Source organism: Maniola jurtina, chromosome 1, assembly GCF_905333055.1.
Source record: "Maniola jurtina chromosome 1, ilManJurt1.1, whole genome shotgun sequence".
In the NCBI taxonomy this organism is placed as follows: domain Eukaryota; kingdom Metazoa; phylum Arthropoda; class Insecta; order Lepidoptera; family Nymphalidae; genus Maniola; species Maniola jurtina.
This window is the reverse complement of record NC_060029.1, coordinates 986381-1012224: the sequence shown is the minus strand read 5'-3', so window position 1 is coordinate 1012224 and position 25844 is coordinate 986381. Positions and strand designations below refer to the sequence as shown.

The 25844-nt window shown below is 37.7% G+C and overlaps 2 protein-coding genes across 20 annotated transcripts in view; one reads left to right on the top strand and one right to left on the bottom strand.

Annotated features, from left to right (window-relative positions):
* The window catches only part of LOC123865607 (voltage-dependent L-type calcium channel subunit beta-2), a 164885-nt gene extending 151951 nt beyond the window's left edge, over nucleotides 1-12934 (top strand). For 14 of the 19 annotated variants that reach the window (XM_045906808.1, XM_045906817.1, XM_045906782.1 and 11 more), the window contains 4 exons: nucleotides 950-1090; nucleotides 1692-1859; nucleotides 2233-2353; nucleotides 10037-12934. In XM_045906808.1, coding sequence (XP_045762764.1) covers nucleotides 950-1090; nucleotides 1692-1859; nucleotides 2233-2353; nucleotides 10037-10335 — 729 coding nt within the window. In that variant the 3' untranslated portion in view covers nucleotides 10336-12934. Of the gene's footprint in view, nucleotides 1-949; nucleotides 1091-1691; nucleotides 1860-2232; nucleotides 2354-3039; nucleotides 3082-8565; nucleotides 8651-9045; nucleotides 9147-10036 lie in introns of those variants that run through there. The other 5 variants (XR_006796023.1, XR_006796024.1, XR_006796025.1 and 2 more) reach the window with 5 other exon arrangements.
* Nucleotides 12935-19989: 7055 nt separating this feature from the next.
* Nucleotides 19990-25844, bottom strand: part of LOC123865710 — an 84512-nt gene continuing 78657 nt past the window's right edge. Inside the window, exons 3-5 of the mRNA XM_045906925.1 lie at nucleotides 24978-25234; nucleotides 21389-21566; nucleotides 19990-21002 (exon numbers count right to left, since the gene is read on the bottom strand). Coding sequence (XP_045762881.1) covers nucleotides 20676-21002; nucleotides 21389-21566; nucleotides 24978-25234 — 762 coding nt within the window. The 3' untranslated portion in view covers nucleotides 19990-20675. The remainder of the gene's footprint in view (nucleotides 21003-21388; nucleotides 21567-24977; nucleotides 25235-25844) is intronic.

Below are 25844 nucleotides of genomic sequence, written 5' to 3'. Positions count from 1 at the left end.
TAATTGGGTTTGTTCAATTCCCATATTCCATAGCATGGATTAAGCATCTACGATCAATACTCAGGGTCTGAAAATTTCCAAAACTCTCGCTCTCTCTGCATCTTTATGTTCATTGCTAAGGGTCGTCCCTTTCATTATTCACATTATTTTGCGTTTTACTAATAACGTGGTGGTTTCTCAGATATTTTCGTATTATCTTCGCAAAACTGTCTTAACTTCATTTGTCATTATATACCGAATAACATTGGGCGCACTTGGGTTGTTTGAGCATTATATTTTATAACATCTGCACAGATTACGGTTCACTGCAAGAATCTTTTGAACAATCTTTTTAGCTAAGCAACTCCTTGAATGCGTTTGGTCACTGTCAGCAAAAACTAAATGGCGCTTTCTGCATTTTGCCCTTTTAACAAAAACACAGCTCGCAGCATGAAAGTTGAATACATTTTAAGCTTTCCACAAGCAACTCATTTTCGTGCTGAAAATTTGAATGTTTTCAACAACACAAATGATCGCATAACTGCAGTCTTCTTCTCAAAACCGTTTAGCTACGAAAAATATTTTTGAGTTATCACCAAAAAGATACATAAATGTACTTACAAGATTTTTAGATTGATCTTATGCAAATATTTTTAGAAACATCAGTTTTTCTAAATTTCTATGTTTTTGGTGATAGCTCACAAGCAAACTTTTTAGAATTTGCCGTTTTTTAAGAAACGGACGACAGATAGGACATCAATCATTCTTGAAACATTTACCTAATATGCTGGTCTGCTGATATCATCCACATTTAATTGTGGAGTCAGAGACAAAATCTTTAAAGTGTCACTGAACTAGTAAACACCACTTTCAACTTTTATGTCGCGTTCTGTAATCACTAACTTGGTGTTTGAAAATTTTCACCGAAAAAGACGCTCAAAGAAGTTTAAACAACTTATTTTGTCAATAGACGGAAATCGAACGGATATTCGACCTGGCGCGGACGTTACAGCTGGTTGTGTTAGACTGTGACACTATCAACCATCCTTCGCAACTGGCTAAGACGTCACTAGCACCCACGATCGTCTACTTGAAGATATCCAGTCCAAAGGTGAGATTCCCATTTACCACTCTTGCAAACAACCACTCGTGGACGACAGAGCCAACTGCAAAGCCACGGCAGTCATCGACAGAGATGTTGTTGATTGCTTTATAGTTGAGGCTTCAACTACTGTAGTCACTATGTAGTTGACGCTTCAACTGTACGCGAGGGCAGTCATCGAGTTTAAGTTACTTTGGTAATAGGGGAGAGCAGTAGATTTGAGAGTACTATTGTCTCATGTATGGTGATGAAAAGCGTTAATAGCTTTTACTTTGCTTAGTTCATTGCTCATTTTTCTTCTACACTATTCAACTATATTGACTAACAATTCTAAAGGGTTTAAGGTCCGTAAACACGAGCAACGCTTCTCTATTAAAACCTTTTATTCTTCTACGCTTTCACTATGATCCACATCTATGCATTACCATGTTTGTTTCGGTCTTCTTCTTTTTTGGTTGTGTGAGTTACAATTCCCAGCCTATATGGGGACTAGGATTACATTTTCAGACTGAAAGCATCAGGGCACAGGGTGTGCGCTATCTACATCCACATTCGACAGCGTACTTGGATGTGTAATGAATTGTCGTGACACAGCCTCGTTATATTTCAGGTGCTACAGCGGTTAATAAAATCCCGCGGTAAGGGGCAGAGTAAGAACCTGTCGGTGCAGATGGTGGCGGCAGAGAAACTGGCGCAGTGTCCGCCGGAGATGTTCGACGTCATCCTGGACGAGAACCAGCTGGAGGAGGCTTGTAGCCGCATCGCGGAACACTTAGAGGTGGGGTATATAGCCCCGCGGCAAGGGGCAGGGCAAGAACCTGTCGGTGCAGATAGTGCTCGTGTAGATATCCTTGCATCCCAGGGATGGACATGGGCTACTTTTAGACCCGGAGTTCTCACGGATTTTTAAATAACCTAAATACACGCGGATCCACAGCCTAATATCGTAAATGTGAAAGTGTGTCTGTCTGTCTGCTAGCTTTTCATGGTCCATCCGCTGAACCGATTTTGACGTTTGTACAGAAGTAGCTTGCATCCCGGGGATGGACTTTATGTACCAATTTTTTTTAAAATAACCTAGGTAAGTATATGCGGATCGCAGACATCATCTAGTATTACATAAGAATGGATATGGATTGTGTTCTTTTCAGAAATACTGGGCAGCCACGCACCCCCCGCCGGTGGCGCCGAGTGCGCGCGCGCCGCACGCGCCGCTGCCGCACCCGCACGCGCACCCCAACCCGCACCCGCACTCGCAGCAGGCGCAACCTGGTGAGCACCCCCTCCTTGATCTATCCACCACTTTTATCTGACAAAAGAGCTTCTTATTAGAGCCTCAATAGTTCAACGGTTAAAGGAGTGGACTGAAATCTGAAAGGTGGGCGGTTCAAGCCCCACCCGTTGCACTAAAATTGTCGTGCCTACTCCAGCACACTTAGTTGGAGGGAAAAATCATGATTAACGTGGCAAATATTCTACAAAAAAACCTGGTTTGGTCTGGTGGGAGATTTCGGCCTTGGCTAGTTACCACCCTCCTGGCAAAGCGCCGCCGCCAAGCTATTTAGCATTCCGGTACGATGCAGTGAAACCGATTAGGGGGCCGTATGGATTTAATGGTAATAATTAATTTCAGAGTTGAGAAAATATAATGAGATATCAATTTGAATATAAATAACCAATCTCTAGAAGTTTGATAGGCAAATTTTTCTACTAGCAAAAACATTGTGAAAAGGCACTACTTTAGACCTCTCAGTCATCGGTTTCCAACTGAGAATCGAAAAAAAAAAAATTTTTGAAAAAAAAACAGCAGTGTTAAGGCAGTTATTTTTAAGGATAAGTGCAGTGACCTTTTTTTAACGGTTAACTTTTGGTTTAGCTGTTAAAAAAGGGTTCCTGTAAAACCTGGGTTAGAACCCCCCTTTCCGGTTGACCGTGTATAAAAATAGCTATTTGAATAGGTTACATCGGCCGAGGCCAAAGGCTGACTGAGTTTGTCTCAGGTACCGATAGATTAAATTATAGATGTCGTAACGTAAAGGTAGCGTTAATGCTTATCTTCACTTTCAAATTACGGAACCCTAAACTACTTCAAAACCTTTGCTAGAATATTCTGTGATAGCAACTTCTTAGGCAGTAGATCTTCAGTAGACAAACTATTCTATATAAACAAAAGATTTTCTTACCTATACTACTTTTCTTATTTACTACAATATATTACTACCACTTTTATAGGTTACGCCGATGTACCTGCGCAGAAATCTGATTTTTGAAGGGCGCGAAATATGTCAGCCAATCATAACGCGCGTACACCCGCTATTGGTTGTTTCCTACGCGCCATGTTTCGTACGCGCGAATTATGAGCGAGATAGCACAAGTACCTGTTGTTATTGTATTTAAAATCTTAACATCGAGCCATAAGATCTGTATTTCATTAGCGTACATTCGGTTTTAGTTAACGTTAGGTTGCGCTTTGGAACTTTATCGATGCAACTTATAAAAGTGGTAGTAGGTGCCTGTACCTTCTCTTGTTCATTTTCACTAGTATTCAGTTTCTAAAATTACTTACCAAATCTAATCATTAAGTTTTATGACAATTCTATTACTACATTGATCATTTTTCTTTGACGCATTGTGAAAATCATTTACTTACCTTTTATCAAACTAAAACTGTGAATCTGGTCCCGGCGGAGTACCATTGCTTAGATTTCCTGCATATTTTACTTAATCGGAGTCGGGACCATTTTGTTTTGTTGAAATAGTTTATGTCCCACTTTAGCTGTATACTTTAGTTTTTCTTAGTTGACTTACAAGATAAACAAATCGCAGAAGCCTTCTGGAAGAAACACATAAGCGAGTGGTGAATTCATTGTCAGTTCGTATTAAAAAGGTCAAATGTGCGGATCTAGTGCGCTTCACGCATTTCAGCAAGAAGCTACTTGTTTAACTTTTGAGTCAATTAAAGAAAAATAGATAACCTCTTCATGCTCGGGCTATATTAAGGTTAACGTCAATGCCCAACAACGCCATAATTATCGCTATAATTCCGCCGATAAGATCAACGCGTTGAACTGAGTGGCCACACTTAAGCGGTTTACGTCTTGTGGCGATCCTGCAAGAGGTTAACCGCTGCCGTTAAAGCCTACACTCCCCTACAGTCAAATGCCAATTGAATTTGGATTAAAAACGTCTAACGCCAAACGGCAATGTGAATGCCGTTATAAAATTATCGAGTTAGGTCGTGGTTACACGCGTTTATAAATGGCGTTTCCCGTCAATGTAGCCGGAGTTTGATGAACCTGTGCCCGTGAACTTAGCAGAGCATATGCCAGCAGATCAAAAATAAAAAGGAGTTCCCTTCGCATGCAGAAGAGTTCTATAGTTCCTGATACTTTTTAAAGATAGTTCTGGCGTTTTTGCTAAAAAAATCGCAGTTGAAATAATGCTCTGCTAACTTCCGGTAGCAGATCATTTTCGAGCAAAGCGAAAAAAAAAGAGTTCTCTGTACGCACATATCTCAGTTCTATAGTTCCTCATACTTTATAATGATAGTTCTGGCATATAAACCTAAAAAAAGTCAAATGAAAAAATCAATAAATTTTCAAATTTAGTCATCATAAGTAATTTAAAAAAATTCTAGCAGCTAGAACTCAAATCTCAGAACCTAGAACTCTACGATTCCTTATAGCTCATTAACTAAGCTATAAAATAAAGCTATTAATTAGCCCAGAACTCACAAAGAAGTCCCAGCAGAGCATAGAAGAATAGTTATAAACAATAAATTTTCAAACTTCACACCAAAAGTTGTTAAAAAATTTCCAACTGCTAGAACTCTCATCTCAGGGGCTAGAACTCCTCGATTTATTATAGATTATTAACATAGCTATAAAATAAAGCTATAAACTAGCCCAGAACTCTCAAAAACGTGCCAGCAGAGCATACCAGAAGAGTCATGATACACTAATTTTCAAACTTATTATCATAAGCCATGAAAAAAAATCCAGCTGATAGAACTCTGATCTCAGAGGCTAGAACTCCTCGATTTCATTAATATTATTGATAAAGCTATAAAAGAAAGCCATTAACTTGCCCAGAACTCTCAAAAAAATGCCAGCAGAGCATACAAGAAGAGTCATAAACGATAAATTTTCAAACTTAAAAATCACAAGTTACTAAAAAAATTCCAGCTGCTAGAACTCTCATCTCAGGGGCTAGAACTCCTCGATTTCTTTAAGATTATTAACATACCTATTAAACAAAGCCATTAACTAGACAAGAACTCTCAAAAAAGTGCCAGCAGAGCATACAAGAAGAGTCATGATGCACTAATTTTCAAACTTATTATCATACGCCATGAAAAAAATTCCAGCTGCTAGAACTCTGATGTCAGAGGCTAGAACTCCTCGATTTCTTAAATATTATTGACAAAGCTATAAAACAAAGCCATTAACTAGACCAGAACTCTCAAAAAAGTGCCAGCAGAGCATACAAGAAGAGTCATAAACGATAAATTTTCAAACTTAAAAATCACAAGTTACTAAAAAATTTCCAGCTGCTAGAACTCTCATCTCAGGGGCTAGAACTCCTCGATTTCTTTAAGATTATTAACATACCTATTGAACAAAGCCATTAACTAGACCAGAACTCTCAAAAAAGTGCCAGCAGAGCATACAAGAACTGTCATAAACGATAAATTTTCAAACTTAAAAATCACAAGTTACTAAAAAATTTCCAGCTGCTAGAACTCTCATCTCAGGGGCTAGAACTCCTCGATTTCTTAAAGATTATTAACATACCTATTGAACAAAGCCATTAACTAGACCAGAACTCTCAAAAAAGTGCCAGCAGAGCATACAAGAAGAGTCATGATGCACTAATTTTCAAACTTATTATCATACGCCATGAAAAAAATTCCAGCTGCTAGAACTCTGATGTCAGAGGCTAGAACTCCTCGATTTCTTAAATATTATTGACAAAGCTATAAAACGAAGCCATTAACTAAACCAGAACTCTCAAAAAAGTGCCAGCAGAGCATACAAGAAGAGTCATAAACGATAAATTTTCAAACTTAAAAATCACAAGTTACTAAAAAATTTCCAGCTGCTAGAACTCTCATCTCAGGGGCTAGAACTCCTCGATTTCTTAAAGATTATTAACATACCTATTGAACAAAGCCATTAACTAGACAAGAACTCTCAAAAAAGTGCCAGCAGAGCATACAAGAAGAGTCATGATGCACTAATTTTCAAACTTATTATCATACGCCATGAAAAAAATTCCAGCTGCTAGAACTCTGATGTCAGAGGCTAGAACTCCTCGATTTCTTAAATGTTATTGACAAAGCTATAAAACGAAGCCATCAACTAAACCAGAACTCTCAAAAAAGTGCCAGCAGAGCATACAAGAAGAGTCATAAACGATAAATTTTCAAACTTAAAAATCACAAGTTACTAAAAAATTTCCAGCTGCTAGAACTCTCATCTCAGGGGCTAGAACTCCTCGATTTCTTAAAGATTATTAACATACCTATTGAACAAAGCCATTAACTAGACCAGAACTCTCAAAAAAGTGCCAGCAGAGCATACAAGAAGAGTCATGATGCACTAATTTTCAAACTTATTATCATACGCCATGAAAAAAATTCCAGCTGCTAGAACTCTGATGTCAGAGGCTAGAACTCCTCGATTTCTTAAATATTATTGACAAAGCTATAAAACGAAGCCATTAACTAAACCAGAACTCTCAAAAAAGTGCCAGCAGAGCATACAAGAAGAGTCATAAACGATAATTTTCAAACTTAAAAATCACAAGTTACTAAAAAATTTCCAGCTGCTAGAACTCTCATCTCAGGGGCTAGAACTCCTCGATTTCTTAAAGATTATTAACATACCTATTGAACAAAGCCATTAACTAGACAAGAACTCTCAAAAAAGTGCCAGCAGAGCATACAAGAAGAGTCATGATGCACTAATTTTCAAACTTATTATCATACGCCATGAAAAAAATTCCAGCTGCTAGAACTCTGATGTCAGAGGCTAGAACTCCTCGATTTCTTAAATATTATTGACAAAGCTATAAAACGAAGCCATTAACTAAACCAGAACTCTCAAAAAAGTGCCAGCAGAGCATACAAGAACTGTCATAAACGATAAATTTTCAAACTTAAAAATCACAAGTTACTAAAAAAATTCCAGCTGCTAGAACTCTCATCTCAGGGGCTAGAACTCCTCGATTTCTTAAAGATTATTAACATACCTATTGAACAAAGCCATTAACTAGACCAGAACTCTCAAAAAAGTGCCAGCAGAGCATACAAGAAGAGTCATGATGCACTAATTTTCAAACTTATTATCATACGCCATGAAAAAAATTCCAGCTGCTAGAACTCTGATGTCAGAGGCTAGAACTCCTCGATTTCTTAAATGTTATTGACAAAGCTATAAAACGAAGCCATCAACTAAACCAGAACTCTCAAAAAAGTGCCAGCAGAGCATACAAGAAGAGTCATAAACGATAAATTTTCAAACTTAAAAATCACAAGTTACTAAAAAATTTCCAGCTGCTAGAACTCTCATCTCAGGGGCTAGAACTCCTCGATTTCTTTAAGATTATTAACATACCTATTGAACAAAGCCATTAACTAGACCAGAACTCTCAAAAAAGTGCCAGCAGAGCATACAAGAACTGTCATAAACGATAAATTTTCAAACTTAAAAATCACAAGTTACTAAAAAATTTCCAGCTGCTAGAACTCTCATCTCAGGGGCTAGAACTCCTCGATTTCTTAAAGATTATTAACATACCTATTGAACAAAGCCATTAACTAGACCAGAACTCTCAAAAAAGTGCCAGCAGAGCATACAAGAAGAGTCATGATGCACTAATTTTCAAACTTATTATCATACGCCATGAAAAAAATTCCAGCTGCTAGAACTCTGATGTCAGAGGCTAGAACTCCTCGATTTCTTAAATATTATTGACAAAGCTATAAAACAAAGACATTAACTAGCCCAGAACTCTCAAAAAAGTGCCAGCAGAGCATACCAGAAGAGTCATAAACGATAAATTTTCAAACTTAAAAATCACAAGTTACTAAATGTTACATGTCGACACAACATTGCTCAAAAACAATTACCTTTATTGTATGATTGTTAAACTATAGTGTTATTATAGTTATCTATATTTTCTTAACTGACTTAAAAAAAAACAAATCACAGAAATTTTCTAGAAGTAACGCGTAAAGGAAGATTTTTCGGCGTTTTAGACGTTCTAAAGTTAGATTTTCACTCAGATCACTGATTCGTTGCAAATTGGTAGAAAAAAACGTCATATAGGTAATGTGCATTGTTTTTTTTTTTTTTAATAAATAGACTAGAATTTTTGAGGAAAAAATACTTGTTTACCTTTTAAGTCAGCTAAAGAAAAATAGACTGTATGTCGCCCACAAGCCACTCCGCAGAGCACTGACGTCACCCTGTTCATTTCAGTACAAGCCTATGGACAAGCGCATTAGCCTCGCCGAAGACCATAAATTCCAGATACATTTTAGCAGCATCGCCGAAGCCCCTTCAGGTTCCAATCATTTTATCAGCTCCCTTGATTGAGCTTCATCTAACAAGAGTGTTCGCTTTTACTAACAAAATTCCCTTACTCAGTATTTTTTACCAAACTTGGATACCTTGGTACCTTTGATAAAATTGCTTGAAAACAATAATTTTTCTTCAATCCTGTATTTTCCTGAAAACCACTGTATATAACTACCCATTCATTGTAAAAGTACCAAAAAGATTCATATTGATTTAGCTCTGCTTCAAAATCCATGTCAATTAATTTGGTATGCCCAAATCTTTTACAACATTAACATGTCATTGTCCATACACTCCAACACTGACAAAATCAACGTTTATCAATTCTTCGTCGAAACTGATCGCTTCGGAAGCAACTTCAATAGGTTTGCTTCTTCCCAGCCAAGTCTGCGCCGCCATCGCCGGATATCGCGGTGCTGCCTTGCCCGGGGAAAGTGCGCAATTGGGGAAAGGCCCCACCGTCTTGAGTTATCCCGGGCTTAGTAAGTGCTTGCCCATGTGAGAGTGTCTTTACTTTCGTCTTTTGTTAACTATCCCCCCTCCCCTATTTGTGCTGTGCTGCGAGTTCAAAACTAATACATTTCGGACACATTACTGTAACATTACCTCACAAATCATGCTGCCTTTTCATACGATGATCGTAATCTGCATGGGTGAATTGGAGCGTCAAATGTATTGATTGATAGAATTACAGGGAACAATAAGCTGAACTGGATGCAACCGATAGTAACGGCCGCCCACCTTACATTGTTTATTGCCAAATTGTTGAAAGATAAGGGTTTTATTGGGAATTCAACAAACTGATTAAACGAAAGGAAGGCAAGTGAAAATGATTGAACTGAAAAGAGCAAGAACAACAACCAACCTGCATACTTACAATGTACATATTATTTCTGCTTTCCTTTCTATCAACCCTCAACAATGCGGCATAGTAGACCATCCACTACAAAGATTTACAAATTATAGCAATGGTATTTTGATGGTCTTTCTCTTAACCCTTATCTCTCAATACAGCGGCATAGCGACAGATCAATAACTCAAAATTTAAAAAACCCCCGACACAAAACCTCTATAAGAAAACTAGAAATGAGCTGATAACTTTCAAACGGCTGAATCAAGTTTCTTCGATTATAGCATAACACTCTCGATCAAGCCACCTTTCAAACAAAAAAAAACTAAATTAAAATCGGTTCATTCGTTTAGGAGCTACAATGCCACAGACAGATACACACGTCAAACTTATAACATCCTTTCTTTTTGGGTCGGTGGTTAATTAAATGCAAATTATAATAAAGTTACTACATTATTGTTCCTTGTAAAATCGCTCATCCCGGCGCATTATCAAAGCTTACTCTCAATTATTGTGTCACAGGTAGAGCGCGCGTCCCGCGGCCGGAGAGACTGGAGGAGGAGTACTACCCGCGAGAGGACTACCGGCGGTATCCGCGCGAATACCCGCGAGAGTACCACGAGGGGTATTCCCACGACTACCCTCACGGGGACCCGTACGAGCGAGAGGCGTATGGACACGACTACACGAGGGACTACCCGCGGGACTACCCCCGGGAGCCGTATCCCCGGGAATCCAGGGAGGAAAGAAGAGAAAGGGCGAGGGATCGGGAACCCTCGGACGAATATGGTGCATCCCGTCGCGCGCTCAACGCGGTGTAATGGCACTAATGGACGAACTGACTGCCAACCATCCGGCTATTAGAACCATGATTCTTATAATCTAAACTGTTTCAAAGTGAAGAAGTTCAGTTCCCAATTCCTTCCACTTCAGTGAAAACGGGGATACAAAAGAATTTTAATCTGGTTTTAATCCTCTTTTCTTACTAAAGAGGAAAAAAACTGAACTTTTTCTGTTTTGTTCGATTTGTTGTTAAAGTCCTGCCGTTTATCTGAGATGGTACCTCTGGTAGCTGCGTGGTACGAGAGGGATGATTTTGGAAGTCACTCTTTTAGCACACCGAAGCTACCTCAGTAACCTTAAGTACAAGGTTTTTGAATTTCACCAACTACAGAATTCAAGCGTCAAAACACTTAAGCGTCAAAGTAAAATTGGCCTTAAGACCTTTTGTCTTAAAGTTCAAGTTCCTCCATTACATTTACAGCCAGCGCTCCAAGCGGATACCTCATAAATTATACTCAGTGGTACTGAATTTTTGACTTTAAATCAAGGTCGTTTAAGTCCATTTTACCCTGACATTATTGTGTTTTGATGCTCGAATTCTATCAAGGTTGGTGAGGTGTAAAATCTCATACTAACCATACTTGAAACATCTCAATAAACAGTAGGGTTATACATACCTTATTATTTATGGTAATTTTGGTCTTGGTGGTCGTCTATGTCGTCCGTTAGAACTGTTACACGTGTAGTTCAGCTCCGCATTGTATCCCTACCAGGAACTTTACATTTTGCCGTATCTCGCATTGTCGCTTCAATTTTATCGCCAGTGAAAGTAGTGAGAGAACGAGTCTGCGTCACCATCGAATTCTTCCTTGCTTGTATTACCAAATTTGTGATTGGTCGAATGCTTGGCATAGCAAACTTGTGATTGGTTGAATGCTTGGCATAGCAAAGTAGCAAAATTGTGATTGGTTGAATGCTTGGCAGAGCAAAACACCAAAACTGAACCTTCATTGCTGAGACCCCTTTTATTGATGAAAATGATAAGAGTTTTCTTGGGACAATAAAACGGTTTGTAAACCTGCATTAACAGGAAATAAATGATCGATGTATTGATTGATTGAAAGTCTGGTAATACAGGAAGTGAGAGTTGGGACGCATCTCGTCGACATTAGTGACGTTTGAGTAACTGGCGCCACAGCTTCCAAGTCTAATAGAAAAATTTAATAGACTCCTTATTCGATGAGCCTGCTCACAGAGTGCATTGCGTGACGCAGCGCGCGCGACTTTCGCCCTTGGCACCCCGTCATGTGCCCATTGCATAAAGGTTCGAAACTCGTGGGAAAGGGTCGTGCGCATACGCTGATAAAAATATTGTGAGTTTAGCCGGTTATACATACAATACATATACAGATTGTAACCAGAACGCTAGCAAAAACAAAGACAGGTGATAATACTGACGATTACTGATAAGATACTACAAAAAAACGCAATAAATGAGTAAAAATCACTAAAACTTCAAAATAAGGCAAATTATATACTACCCTAGTAAGGTTCTGGCATTGGATTGTGTTTAGATAGTATAGTAAGTTTTTTTCTAGCGATCTGGGTTTGGTACCTGTATATAATACAAGAATACTTCTATTGTAATAAGAATGAAACACGTGTACCAAACACAATATATGTACATATATTGTACATATAGCATATTATTAAAAAGTCATATAATATATCGTAGGGATGCAATGCGGATCGGTACGCAGGTGGTGCTATAGTGACGGATTGTTTTGCGATTTATTCGTACCTATGTCTTCTGCTCGGACTTATACATTGTACGGTTGCATTCTGGTCCTACTTTGTGTTCTGGTTCTGTTATGGGACGGGTTATAGTTATCAATATTTACTATAATTTCTCTAGTGATAAAATTATGTGAAATATTCGAACAGTTTCGATGTATAATCCTTAAACTTATTGGAGAACTTGCATAATATCCGATACTGAACAAACATTTTAGATTATACCCCCTTCCATGTAAATCCGTTTTAAGTCGTAGCTCACTTACACGACACCGCTTCTGCACGCTAAAAGAATTAACATTCAAATATGGGTTGAATGTCGGATTCTGTACATATATTTAACAGTGACAACATACAATTGCTAACAACATGCAGCGAGCGAACTTGCCGCAATCTAGCCACTCGATGGTTGACGTCTGGCTTACCACGCGCTCCAAACGGCCCACGCGTCTACAGCGTGCAGACCACTTGAGCAAGTTGTACGTGCGCAGCTTAGGGAGCTTTCATCCTTTGGACAGTGAGCTGTCTGCTAGCTGTTGGCGCGTGGACAACTAGCGGTCACTTCGATCTGAGGCAGAGCCGAGCGTGTGTTGTGTGGGAACTGGTGGGAACGGTGTCGTGTAAATGAGCTACGACCTTTTCTCTTCTTACAGAATTTTATCTGGCAGTGTCGTCACTTACTTACTTAATTTATGACTCTAATCAATAATAGCTCAGATAAAAATCAAGCACAAACTGAATTAGGTGCACCATAGAAGCTTCTATAGTGAATTTTATAATGAAGGGGTCGCAAGGCTAGTTAAACTTATACCTACTTCACTTTTCTCTTTTGGTTCGCGACATTAAAATGGCTAAATTCAAATTCAAATGTTTTATTCAAAGTACACAAATGTACACTTTTTGAACGTCATAAATAAAATAAAATAAAAATGCATTAAGTAGTTGATAAACTACGATGTCAGGTCTGATGTAAACCAGACCAGAGTGCAATCGGTGCAATGTAGACTGAGCTTGAGCGCACTTGAACTTTGCTCAGACTTAAGACACTGTTAAAACAAAGATAGCGCTATATCGCTGGCATTTTGTCTCGTTTTTAACCCCCGACCCAAAAAGAGGGGTGTTATAAGTTTGACGTGTGTATCTGTGTATCTGTGTATCTGTGTATCTGTGTATCTGTCTGTGGCATCGTTGCGCCTAAACGAATGAACCGATTTTAATTTAGTTTTTTTTGTTTGAAAGGTGGCTTGATCGAGAGTGTTCTTAGCTATAATCCAAAAAAATTGGTGCAGCCGTTTAAGAGTTATCAGCTCTTTTCTAGTTTTCTTGTAGAAAAGAAGGTTACATAACCGTTAGGTTCATAATATTATGTCAATTGACAAATGTCAAGCTGTCAAGATGGACGTTGCCTTGATACATAATTATTTATTTGAAAATGATGTTTTGGAAAACTCTGATACTTTGGATCGTAGGCGCGGAATAGTCCAAGAAAATCGGTTCAGCCGTTTGAAAGTTATCAGGTCTTTTCGGTCTTTACTAGTTACTGTAACTTCACTTGTCGGGGGTGTTATAAATTTTTAATTTACACTTGTAACTAAAGCTTAAGTCGGAGCAAAGTCAAAGTGTGCTCTATGGATCTCGCCATGAGTATTATTTTCGTATGAGTTGCGCGGCGATTTCGCGGACGCTATTTCGATTTGCTGAGCTTTAGTGGCACGCTTTTGCGGCGAGTGCTGTGTATATGGAGGATCTGCTTGTGTTACTTTATAGGAATGATAAGATAATTGTCTCTATGCCCTTGAAGTTTACCCCTTAGTAAGGCCGCACTCCGGAATGTCACCAGGTACGTTTTCTGTCGAACTCTGTGATATGAAAATTGTATGAAACCGTTCGTGTGTATTTTTTTTACGTCCGGCTTCATAAAATTTTCATATGTCATAAGATTTTGCGGCAAACAATCGCACGGTGAATTTCCGCAGTGTGGACTTACTTTTAGGGTGCTTTTTCACGGGTCGCCGTACGACATAATTTCATGGTCACGACGGGACTGCAGTGCTGCGAGAGATGAATTTCGAACTTTAATGACCCATGCAACTGGGTCGAAATATCGACAAATGAAATCATCAAAACATTTGTGGTATGTACCTACCCGTTATCCTCATTATAATAGATAGATAGATAGAAGTCTGTATTGCACACAAAAACACATGTAGAGGAACACAACACAGTAAGAAGAAAACAGAAAAAAACAATTGTGTGCAAAGGCGGCCTTATTTCTTAGAGCAATCTCTACCAGGCAACCTTTGCTGAAAGGAGAAGCAAGTAATAATAACGGGTTACCTAATATTACTATTAAGTAATATTAGGTAACGGGTTCGTACATCATTCAGCTTTTGATTTTCCAAAAATTTCAATATAACCCATGTTTCCCGCATTTTGTGTCGCGCGGTTATCTGTGGAAAACGCCCTTATAATATGCTCCATGTGATAAAACTTTGCTGAAAATGTTACTGTATCATGAAATCTAAATTTTTAGTACTTACCACAGGTAGGTATTGCGGCTAATTCTATTGTACACAATCTCTCTATAGAACTAAATAATGAAAGGTCTAAATCTACCATAGATTATCTACCTTCCTTTTCTTATGAAAATTATGAAAGAGATAACAATACATTCAAACCTGCCATTGTAATTTGGTTTAAAGATTTCATTAAATTTTTATTGATTTGAAGTTCTTATAAATTGACAAGGGTCTGACCGTTAAAGTATAATATATAAATCGGTATAATATATAATATATAGGTATATAAATCCTACGGAAAAAATCTTTATGAACTAAATCGAAATGTGCAAATTATGGTACTGTACTAAAAATTCAGGTTTTTAAATTTATTCTTTCATCATTGAATTAATTTGAGATAGATAAAGAAGGTACTTAGATTTCTAAAACTCTTTTTTTTTCGGGATGGTCACACCACACTGAGAAGGTCAAAACAATTCACGGTGAAAACTGTTTCTTTCAATATAATTAAGTAGGTACTTATCTATACAAAGGTCATTAATTTGATCAGAATGATATTCCAATTTTCTAAAAGCACCATAGTATAGAAAATTTCACTTTCAGCTTTGCTTCAATCACGGGTATCGTTCGAAATTAAATTTCACTGTGGTGTCTCCATGCCTTTAATATCATCAGCTAAAGGCCGGTTGCACAACAGGCAGTTATAGTTAAAGTTAAGTTTGACCACTAAAAAAAACTATTTTAACTAGGTTGTACAAGTCAGGAGGTACCTAAAACACTGACTTGCGCCATCCTCTTTTTTGTTTTTTGGTGGATAAATTTAATTGTAACGATAAGGTCGGAAATATACTAGCGTGTCGTGTTGTGTTGTGGCGCGTCAGAGGCATGTGTGTTTCATACATTTAGTGTGGTTAGAGAGAGAAATGACACAAGGCGTCACGACACGCCACTTATGAGTTTCTAAGGCTGAGAGAGCTACATCTATCTATAGAGCGTACTTTGCTCAGACTTAAGCTTCAGTTTAAACGAGACGGTCTTATGTCAGCAGTATAACACTATCTCTTTTTAACAGTATTTTAAATCTGAGCAAAGCCAAAGTGCGCTCTATTATCTCAGCCTAATTCTTTAACCATACTAAATGCTTCTGACGCGACACGTCACACGACACAATATAGTATAATATTTCCCGCTTAACTTTTTGTGGTGCAACTAGCCTGAATTATCCACGAGCAACAAAACTTGCAGAAACTGTAAGCTCTGGTAAATCAGACGTCACTTAGGTATAGGTACACTGTGTGAATTCACCAAGTCATTTTCTGCAAGTTGAAATACTAAAAATTGACTTTTACATGATAATGATGAGTGATTTTGCAAGTTTTATTGCTAGTTGACATTTATGATAAGGCTCGTTTCACTTAAGAAGACCGTTGACCTTGTACTTGCGCAGTTTTGTTGTATTGGGTGGTACGAAGTGGGACGTCTTTTGCGGCCGCGCATTGGTTTGTTCAGTAACATCCCTCTACTGTCGATCAGTGGTCTTTTTACATGAGACAATCAAACATTACTTACTAAAACAATTATTTTCTAAATTAAATTTTATTTTGTAACTTTCCATTTCAAATGAAAAAGACGTTTTCAATTTAAATACTTTAATAAAATAAGTATATAAGGAGAAAAAAACTGTGACGTACCTAATACAATATGCCTTTGACATTTTTGCAATCATATTTTGCGATTTTACGCAGTCTCGTCAAATCTATTATGTCGAGCATTAAAAAAACACCCAGCCTAGCGGTATAGTCTCATATTTTCAACATTAGAACAACTCGAAAAAAATTCCAATCACCGGGGTTAGTGTAAGTAGAGTTTATATTTCACCTACGTTGGTGGATTTCGAGCATCGAAATACTTCAGCGTTATCTTTAAATCGACTTTAGCTGCCTTGTATACTTGTATAGGAAAACCTACAACTTGTACAGGAACCTTTAGTTCTATTTTACTCTGAACTTCATATCTCGATGCTCAAATTTTATCAACGTTGATGAGACGTAAATAATTCTCATACTCAGGCACAGTAGAAGCAGGTGTCCACAGACCTTCAACTCTACATCTGGGCTGGGTACGGCCTTTAGTTTTCGTATCTTTGTATGTGTGGTGGATGTATCCAGGTAAATGTAAGTATTCAATCTTGACTGTCATTTTTGAGTAGAAAACTCGCTCACTGAATTTCGCGCTAACTTTCAATATTATTTAACTAACTACTTAATTTAAAACTAATTAATTTCTAATTGCGGTGGAGTTAGCGTCATCTATTAAAATAATTGTAATGTTTTGGCAGAAAGCTTGTGCAAAGAAAAATCATTCATGCGTTCACTATCTTTGTCTCTTTCCTTCTTCCTTCAAGTCAAGGTTGAATAGACATCTTCTACGAACAGCAGTTCTATTGCAGCCAAGCGCTAGTCCATAAACAAAAAAAAATTACCATCAATAAGAGGAAAATAAGAGTTTTTATTAGAACTCACTAGAAGTGCTAGTCATTTTCGCACATTTATATTTTGAAAATTAAGGTAAACTATAGTGAGCCAGTATTCAACTCAAAAATGTCGTTCGAGTCGACGGTCGTCACTGGCGATACGCAAGCTCGCGTGAAAATGTATAAAAATTTGAAATATTGTAATTTTAGTGCCCTTAGATATTATTATCGGTTCCCCATTTTTTGGACATACATACTCTTGTAATTATAATGCATCGTCTGTACTTCATTGTTGCAATCATTTGTAAATAAAAAATACTTTATATATCGACTCGGCAGTTTCATTTATAGTCATGTGACCCTAACCTGGGACCTATACCACAGTTCCTAACACAAGTGTAAATTAAAAATTTACAACACCCCCGACAAGTGAAGGTTACAATAACTAGAAAAGAGCTGATAACTTTCAAACGGCTGAACAGATTTTCTTCATTTATAGCTAAGAACACTCGATCAAGCCACCTTTCAAACGCAAAAAAAAAAAACTAAATTAAAATCGGTTCATTAGTTTAGGAGCTACGATGCCACAGACAGATATACAGATACACACGTCAAACTTATAAACACCCCTCTTTTTGGGTCGAGGGTTAAAAATGTCGAGGCTTCGACGTCACTGGCAGATGTCTAATACTAGTACCTACATATTATTTTGAGACCAGGTAGTACGTGGCCTACTAGGTACGCAAGGACTACGTAGCCTATGAAACGCCTATTTATCTTTGATTTCGTCTCACCCTTAGCCTAATATTTGACATACCGTCGATTCAGGATCAAAACCGAAGGTTTCCTCACTCTGGTCCATTCTGGCTAGTAACAGATATGAAGCCTCAATAGCTCAACGGTTATAGGAGCGGTCTGAAATCCGAAAGATCGGCGGTTCAAACCCCACCCGTTGCACTATTGTCGTATTCTAGCACAAGCTTTACACTTAGTTGGAGGGGAAAGGGGAATGTTAAAATGATTAATATTCTATTTAAAAAAAAAGATAGGGTTCGATTTCCTGTAGGGGCACTAGCGATTAATTATAGTATTATGTTACGTCATTACGTTATAAAATAACAGATTTAATTACGTACCTACCTACCAGTACCTACGTCGTTAACTATCCTTTCCTAAATAAATTGCGGTTATAATTACGATTTACGGCAATTCAAGTCTTTCCAAGGTTCAGTAACGACAAAATAATAATGTTATGACAGTTATTATCACACATTATAACACTTTTATAATCGTTTATTATACTTAACCCATAAAAATGTGTTAAGTAAGTACATGCTTAATTTTTATTATTACTAACATTATGGAGAATTACTCTTAACATGCAAGTTTCCTCATGATGTTGTCTTTCCCCGTTAAAGCAAGTGCACACACTACTCTGAAAAGTTAGTGGTGCGTGCCCGGAATCGAACTTCGGACCCCCGACTAGTATCGACGTCTAACCACTGGGCTATCACCGAAAAAATTGTAGGTACGAAGGAACAAATTAAAACCACAATTATTAGAAGGAAACTTTCATATATTTCATTACAGGTGTGATAAAGTATTCAAGTCCCACATTGCGCGCACGCAATGCGCGACCTCCATAAATAAATTAAACATCACAATACATAACAGATAAATAAATCTATAACCCGCTCCATTATACTATGTTCTAATTGACATATTAGGTATCATTTGCGGTCGTCACAATGTATCTGTCAAAATTCAAAACTATGGTAACGTTTTGGTCCTCCAGCTGTGGACATCTATCGATTGACGTCGTATGCATAATAATAAATAAAAATCTGTTTCAAACTGTACAGATAAAGCCCTTTCATATGATACTTTTTTTCTATTTTTGTGTGAAAATCTTAATGCGGTTCACAGAATACATATTCTACTTGCCAAGTTTCAACAGTATAGTTCTTATAGTTTCGGAAAAAAGTGGCTGTGACATACGGACGGACAGACAGACATGACGAATCCATAAGGGTTCCGTTTTTTGCCATTTGGCTACGGGACCCTAAAAATTGGCGCAACCGCTTTCGCTACGTGAATACGCCTTGAGGCGATCAAGGTATGTCAAATAGAAAACAGTATAATGAACAAAGTATAATTTCATTATAACTCGCTTGCCTCTTTGGTGTCTACTAGCTAAATTAAAATTAATCTATGTACATTTATATGCTGTCCATACGTTCAAAGTACACAGTAATACTCCTTATCTACAAAGCAATACTGTCTAAAATACCGTGCACTTTTTAGGTATGGTTTAAATAAAACTGTGGGGCTTCTTGTAAGTTTTGTAAACGTTGTTAAAGCCTCAATAGCTCAACCGGTAAAAGAGTGGACTGAAAACCGAAAGATCGACGGTTCAAACCCCGCCCGTTGCACTATTGTCGTACCTACTCCTGGCACAAGCCTGACGCTTAGTTGGAGGGAATATTAGTCATTTAACATGGAGTTTTAGTGCAAAGAAATTTTTACGAGACATTTCACCGCGTTTAATAGCCTCATCGGGTGACAGAAGGGCTGGCTCATTTTTTGCGCAACGGATCAGCCTGGCTGTCCAACGCGGAAATGCAGCCAGTATTCTTGGCACCATTCCACGCGGGCATGATTTGCATAGTAATTAGATAAGGCTAGCTTTAAGTTTTATTGTAATATTTTCAATAAAAAAAAAAGTATAAACATGGCTAATATTCTTTAAAAAAAAAAAACGTTTACTTGTTAGCCTCTACGTCATCATAATCAACCCAATCGCCGCCGGCGCAACCTCTCAAAATGAGAAGGGGTTTTAGACCAAAGTCCGCCACGCTGGCCAAGTGCGGATCGGCAGACTTCACACACCTTTGAGAGCATTATGAAGAACTCTCAGGCGTGCAGGTTTTCTCACAATGCTTTCTTTCACCATTAAAGCAAAGGATATTTAATTTTACCTGTAACAATTAATTTAAAAATTGTAGTTCAACTTGAAAATATCAGGAGAGTGTACCATTTGCAAAACTCAAAGTAACCCTGTTGCTTTGATAAATTAGGTGCAGATTTGAGAAGACTAGATTGCTATAAAAACCAAAAATTTACTGAAATGTTTTAAATTGATTACGTACAGGATTTTCTGTAAAAATACATAGGTAGGTGTTTACATTTAGATACTGCTATAATGCATTTTGACACACATTATTCAACAAAATTCAAAGGAATATCATCGCGAATTGTACAGTAAATCCAATTTAAAAATGCCATATGATTAGATCTAACATTATAATTTTATAGGGGCATTATAAAATTAGATAAACTATAAATATTCCTTGCATATTACAAACTTTTCTCAAAATACCCTCATTTTTACATAACCTCTCATAATTTTCGGCACAAATTGCAAGCCATATTTTATACCTACTCCTACACATAAACCTCTTTGGTTTGACCGCACCACTCCTTATTTACACTTAACACGAAACTGTTCTTTATTTACACATCACAAGAGTCTCTTTTTCCCTGTCCTTTTTCTAGACATAAGACCTTTCATCCTGATTAGGTTGATTGCTAGTCAGATGTAAAGGTAGTCGTTCTTGGTCTCCCTGCAGTAGCTAATGCTGGGGAACTTGTATACTGGGCTGTACCTTTTGTCGTCAGCTTCTAAGGATAAGGCTGATAAGGCTCTAGAAGGTTCGTCGTCCTCTTGGGAGTCTGTTGGGGAGGGCAAGGGAAGGGAAAGAGGAAGTGAGGGGAGGGTCATCCTTGGAGGGAGCGGAGGAGCCCTTGGATTTCTTCTGACGCGGAAGTGGCAGTCAGTATCCTGGGGCCAGGAACGCTGCACTAATAGAGGTAAGTCGTCCGGGTGAAGTTTTCGCTCATATTCTTGGGATGGGCACACCTGTAATCAAACAAAGGAATAATTTAAAAGTTATTATTGGTCTTATATAGATAAGGTAAGAATAAGTCGCAAAAAGCAAGCAAATCCAGAGTTACAAGGAGTACAGACTACATAATAATTAGATTTTTTGGAGGATATAATATGATGTGGATTTTAGACAACAGCGTCAAGTCAAGAAAGTAATATATTTGTGATTTCAAATAAAGTTCCCACAACTAGTTTCTATAACTAGTACCTACTAGAAAAATTAACAAGGAAAGTTAAAGGTTCCGTCTAAGATGCAGATCTGTTGCCACAATTGATCAAAATAAAATGAATAGTCCAACGAGACCAGAACCAAATGAGTACAATAGTCGGAAAAATTTCATAAAGTTATAGTTACTTACCTCATATAGCGAAAATCTTTCAACACCCTCAGTAGAGTCATAGCAGTGCAGCAGTATCGCCAGCAGCTCATCAGCAGTGGTCCGCTCACTGGTCAGCAGACACTTGTACTGGGAGGAGGACATCAGAGCAGAGTCGTAGATTTTCACGAGGCCACCTGGACGCATTTGTAGCGAGAACCTGGAATAAAGAAAATATATCATCAGATATTATGGACCTCATAAGAAAGCTTAGTCACTCAGCGGGGATGTATTCTATGCTCGGAGTTTCTTTACGTGATCAAATCAGAAATGAGGAGATTCGTAGGAGAGCCAGAGTAAGAGAGAAGAGTAAGAGACCTATGTTCAACAGTGGATGTGTATTGGTTGATGATGACGATGATTATCATGAGTATTCAGTGCCAGAGAAGGAAGTTCGTGAAGGAACTTGCATGCCTGAGGGGTCTCCAAAACGTTCTCAAAAGTTTTGAAGTCTGCCAATCCGCATTTGACCAGTGTGGTGGACTATAGTCAAACCCTTCGATTTCTAGGAGGAGAGCCGTGTTCTCAGTAGTGGACCAGCGATAATTTGAGATAATGGTGATGATAACTCTTAGGTACATTAATAAAATTAAGATTAAGCAGATGTTCCTACCGAGAAAAGATAACAGCCATAGAGACAGACACACTTTCGCATTATACATTAATATTAGTGTGGATTTTTAGATGAACATTTTAAAATATAAATTAAGAAATCAAATACATGATTCCAACACAGTAAATAAAAGCTGAACAAATATTTTGAAGCCCTAATACATAATGGTCTATTTCGAATGCTTGTTTTGTTAAAATATGTTTGTTTGCGAGTTGTTTTGACTCGTAAATCGGTAACGGATTACACGAGATTGCCGATTAGCACTCAGAGCATTCCTTTATAGACGTTTTGTAGTTCTACATCACTATTTATAATTTTCTAGTGATGTATAAAATATAATATTGTCGACTTTGTTTAAAAACTGTTTCAGTCGACTGTACATAATATTTTTTATAATTACGTAATATTGTTCGCCTTCTTATTTTACCTATACTTAATTAGCTGATGCCCGCCACTACGTCAAAGTGGATTTAGCGAAATCCCTAATTCGATATCGAATCCCGAAATCCCGTGGGAAATCTTTGATTTTCCAGGATAAAAAGTAGCCTATGTGCTAATCCAGGATATAATCTGCGTCATTCCAAATTTCAGCCAAATCCGTCAAGTGGTTTTTGCGTGAAGGAGTAACCCGTTTGAAAACAACAGATTAAGTTTATGTAGGTAGGTACAACAGGCAGTTATAGTCATCCATTTTATTTCAGTTTTATTATAGGGTTTTAAATTTTTTAATAGAATTTGCATGTAATTCTGAAAGTACACTAGCTGATGCCCGCGACTTCGTTCGCGTGGATGTAGTTTTTTAAAAATCCCGTGGGAACTCTTTGATTTTTCGGGATAAAAAGTAGCCTATGTGCTAATCCAGAGTATAATCTATCTCCATTCTAAATTTCAGCCCAATTCGTCCAGTAGTTTTTGCGTGAAGGAGTACACACACACACACACACACACATACAAACTTTCGTCTTTATAATATTAGTGTGAAGTGTGATTCCTACTCCATCTCTTCTTTCGCAACTTTTCTAATATAGAAAATATCGCTGTCATTCTCACGTCTAATTAAATCATTATAAAACAATATTTACATGATGTATGGTGAGAATATTATGAATCATTTTCTGATCTGGCATTCCAATCAATAAATGTCAATATCTACTTACACCAAATAAAGTAATAAGCATAGGTACCTAACTTAATTAATTTTAATTAGGTACGTACCTAAAAAGTACAAAAAAATATACGACGCAATCAAAATATAATATTAAAAAGGTTTTTTATATGTGTAGATTAATCGCTTCGTTTTAATTAAAATGGAATATTTATACCGAGACATCATCTCGAGCTCCAGGAAGTTGACTTCCACAAAAACCCGTTCGCCTTGGGAATGCAAAAAAATAACTGTAAAGAGGCTAAATTATAACGAGCGTAGTGATTTGAATAAAATATGTTTTTAAGTAGGTAGACACATAGTTTTCAGTAATTCTATTTGTTCTAAAATAATCTCGGACTTAGGTAAAAAAAACTTTTTGCGTGTAGTTCCAAATTTAAAAAATCCTTAAGATCCTCCAACGCTGCAACGGAGCTATGGATTGATATTATTTTTTGCATGGACATATTACGTAGTTTAAGACATACAGGAGATAATTTATGATCTAGGACCTAGGTACTTCATATTCCGGAAAATAATGGTTCCCACTGGATTTTAAAAAAAACTGATTTCAATTTCAAAAACCCTACACTTATTTAATAATCACTGAGAAATTATTTATTTTTGACATAGGTAACATCCCTATTGGATAAAATACATATCTATTAAAGTAAGAGGCGCCTTTACCACTAGGCTATAATTACCGCTTTTTACCCCAGCCCTATACAAATGTAACTTAGTATCACGTAAACAAGTCCAAGTGTCATCATAGTAGGACGTAACGTGATCCATTCGGTCAACAAAGCGCCCTGGCGTTTTAAAACTTTTTTATGACTTAAGCGCGTGTTTGTGCGACGGGAAGACAGGAATAGACGCCGGAAAGGGGACGGAAAAAGGGACAAAAGCGAGTCTTTTTTCAGAACACCGGCCGGTGGTCCCGTTGGCGTTCAGCTAACGGGACGCTTTGTTGTTATCTTGCTGTGATATATGCCGTTTTGTTTTGATTAATCGTATGTGGTTGGAGTCGAAGAAATCGTGATCATTCTATCAGCAAACCAATCAAAATTAGTGCAACACCCCTTTTTCGCACTTTTGGCTACGACAGATCGTTGCAAAGTGACTGGGATTGGGCTCTTGAAAGACTAACTTATCATGACCCCTCATGACTTATGACATAGTCTAGAAACACGAAATTTTGCATGTAGGTTTCCTTTAAAGCGTAGACCAAGGTTTTCCATCTGAGCAAAGCAGAGACTAATCAGAAAATCGTACCTAAATATGCCAATCACTGTGTGAATTGGGAAATATGATCATGATTATGCATAATAATATGAACACAAAACACTACAACAACTTTGTAAATACAAACAATATTGAGGTCGCAACCTCTCCTAATGAATATTATTCAATTGTTCGGTTATTAGGACATCGATATAACGCATAGCTAATTGCGATTAGAACACAGACAGTCAACAGTTCCCTAGATTCTAACTTCGCGTGCTATTCTTGATTACTTATTGTCCTTCGAATTATATTATAAATGAGTAATTATTAACTTGATATCTATCAGTACCAACATTAATGTAAATGCGAATATGTATTTCTTTGTTAGTTTATTGGTTTGTCCTTCAATCACGTTGCAACGGAGCAACGGATCGACGTGAATTTTTCAATGAGTATAGCTTAATACCTGAATAGCGATAAGAGTTACTATTTATCCCGGAAAATCTAAGAGTTCTCACTGATTTTTTTAAATCCCAAATACCGGATGAAGTCGCAGGCATCAGTTAGTTAAAAATAAGACAGCGACTTACTTAGAGTATCCCTTAGGGTGGCAAGCCTGCAAAGCGGCAGGCCTGGCATCATCATCCAACACCAGGGTGGTCCGGAGCCCCGCCGCTCGCACCCGCACCTCCATGCTCAGGTAGAACAGCCGAGGGTCTCGGTGCCTCATGCGGAACTTCCCCAGGAGAGTGGCTACCACCTCCTTGGCTCTGGTGCCCCAGGTCACTGACAGGGTCTTGTACTCGATGTCTGGTCGGAGACAGCGCGCGTACACTTTTATTGTAGTCTGCGAAAGAAGAAAAAACCTTCATCAGTAAGGAGATCACGATAAAGAAAAACGCGTACAACTCGTAAAAAAACCAGCATGCCTCAGAGTTCTCTTTATGTTGTCAAAGGTGTGTGAAGTCTACCAATCCATACTTGGCCAGCGTGGTGGACTATGGCATAAACCCTTCTCATTCTTAGAGGAGATTTGTGCTCAGTAGTGGACGGGCAATGGGTTCATCATAATGATGATGTAATTATAAATCATGATAATGTTAACTTAAAACACCTAAATTAAATTATAAGAGCGCAGGATAATAATAATGGCAGAGTTTATTAAGGTGATAATAATAAAATCCTTAAAAAAGCAGTAACATACCAGTTTTTTCAATGGTTTAAAAATAAAAACAAAAAGTAAATCATAAGACGAGTAGCTGTAGAAAGGCTTTAACAGAGCTCTCTCCGTCACTTACTCCATACAATCGTAGTTCCCATTTCATTTGAATATTAAGCAACCAAAGTCCATGAAATTTTGCAGACATAGTCTAGAAACTAATATCTGTGTCTGTGGTGTTTTAGATTTTTCTAAAAATATGTAGTTTTAAAATTACAGGGGCTCAAAGATTTGTATT